We start from the raw sequence: 2,188 nt of genomic DNA on the forward strand, positions 1-2,188 counted from the left end.
TTATTTTTATTTATTAATTCATTTTTTATTAAATATTTTGTATTTTTTACTTTAGTTTTAGGGGCTTTGGGGAAATATTAGGGGTCTAAACAGACCCCTGATATTTCCCTTTTAAATGAAAAAATAGATTGCGGACACAAAGTCCTCAATCTCTTTTTATGTATCCCCAGTTATCAATGAACAGGAATCCTCTATACTGAGTGTTCCTGTTCATTGATAACATGAGGACAGAGTATGTTTACCATAACCACAATCATGAATGAACAGGAGGAGATGTAAATCCCTCCCATTCATTCATAATTGAGGATATAGTACACATACTCTGTCCTCAATTATGTACAAACACTCAGCGATCACTGATCGCTGAGTGCTTGTACCCGCTCTCCTACCTGACATGCTGTCACAGTAGGTGTGCGGGGTGGTGGAGGGAGGAGAGCTCAGTCTCTTGTCACATCGCGGGCTCTCTCCGCCCCCCCACCGCTCTGCCGGACTGTGACAGGAGGCTTAGCGGTGTGGGAGGAGAGACACCGGCCGCTCACATCGCTCTCCTCCCGCAATGCTCGGTCGGCTGTCACACCTTCTCTCCTCCCCGCTGGGACACAGAGCAGCACCCAGCGAGGAGGAAAGAAAGCAGGAATGTGCTGCTGTCTCAGCACAAAAAAGGCACTTTCGGCATTTAGCCAAAAGTGCAATTTTTAGCCGCTATGTTTCAGTGACCGATATATTGGTGCATCCCTAATTATAGACTAGATGTAAATAGTAAGTGGTTTGCATAGTTTTTGTAAACAAAAATTAGATGATACTTAAAATGCAACTGAAGCCAACACTTTTTTTACATTTTGGATGAAGCAGAGAGGGATTAGATCACCTTTAAGGTTTTAATTGCTGTTTGTGTCCACATTAAGGAGATTTACCCTCTCTATTTGCCCTGGTGACCATCATCACTAAAAGTGAAATAAAATTCAAAATGTAGGTTGTCACCAGAACAGGATTAGATGGGAAATCTTCCAATGGGGGTGCTAGTTTCGGTGACCTTGTTGACCACCAGTGATTTTTCTTACTTTGGAGTGATTCCCTCACACTTCCTGTTGTGGCTAAATTGTGGAAAATGTCACCAATGGGACACATGGATGGAAAACAAGTTCATAGGACTTATAACTGATCTTAGTCTAAAAAAAGGTTTGGCTGCAGTTCTACTTTAAGGGGAACATTTTCTAAGCAAGGACATAAAAACACAAATGGGATTCTGAACCCTAAACACTCTTCCCAAAAAAAAAATTGTTTGAAGTTTCACTTTCAGACCGCTGTCTTATATTTGGGGGTAAACTTATAGTCTGAAAGTGCATTAGACCTCTTTGTCAGGTTCTTTGTTTGCACATTAGCATCTCTTTGAAGTCATCACCAGATACTGACAAGTTTGTTGTATTATTCTAGGAATTCTGGACTGTCTAACACCTTCTAATATGAAACCACAAAAAATTAGTTATCACCGGCGCTCTAACCACTTCCTTATTTGTATTGTATCCCATCTGTGGAGTGGTGAGTATAACTTGTATTCGTGTCTGGCACTGTTTTGCTAAAAAGTCATTCAAGCATACAGTATGTGATGAAAACCAAGTCCCTGTAAAATAGTTTGTTTTATATGCAGTCAGCAGTGTCTTTATGGTTCTGAATGCATTTAACTTCAAAGAGTGAGAACTTGAAAAGCAAAATTAACCTGATCCCCCAACACTTGCTGCGGTACTTCCCTTTGTCTTCTGTGTCATGTAGTGAAGTAGTGGCTGGCAGGTTTAGTGAGCAGCAGAGGACACACTATTCCACACACCCCAAAGTGCAGGACAGCAGTGGTACCTGAAGCTCTGCAAAAGAAAATTATTGGTAGTAAAAACAAAAAAAGTGGAATACTCACCTCATCTCTGGCACTGTGGCTGGCAGTAATTCCTTTGGGCCACTAGATTTCCTCAATTTGGACATCATTCATCCTTTAAGACTGAAAGCTTACTGTGAGTACAGGGAGTCATGGACCCACCTCCTGAGAGAGTGTCACCACAGCACCTTGCACTCGTTGGGATTGATTTACTAAAGGTAAATAGGCTGTTCACTTTGCAAGGAAATGTGCCCTTTGCAGGGAAAGTTTCCCTTAGCTTAGTGAATGTGGTAAAACTTCACTTTGTAAAGAATACCCAAT

General features: G+C 41.3%; 1 protein-coding gene across 1 annotated transcript in view; it reads right to left on the reverse strand.

Annotated features, from left to right (window-relative positions):
* Positions 1-1,974, reverse strand: part of LOC108785328 (sialic acid-binding Ig-like lectin 12) — a 27,674-nt gene extending 25,700 nt beyond the window's left edge. The window contains exon 1 of the mRNA XM_018554375.1: positions 1,910-1,974. Within this exon, the coding sequence (XP_018409877.1) occupies positions 1,910-1,974 (65 nt within the window). The remainder of the gene's footprint in view (positions 1-1,909) is intronic.
* Positions 1,975-2,188: the final 214 nt, after the last annotated feature.

Source organism: Nanorana parkeri, unplaced genomic scaffold (assembly GCF_000935625.1).
Source record: "Nanorana parkeri isolate BGI_ZX_2015 unplaced genomic scaffold, ASM93562v1 scaffold155, whole genome shotgun sequence".
Classification (NCBI taxonomy): domain Eukaryota; kingdom Metazoa; phylum Chordata; class Amphibia; order Anura; family Dicroglossidae; genus Nanorana; species Nanorana parkeri.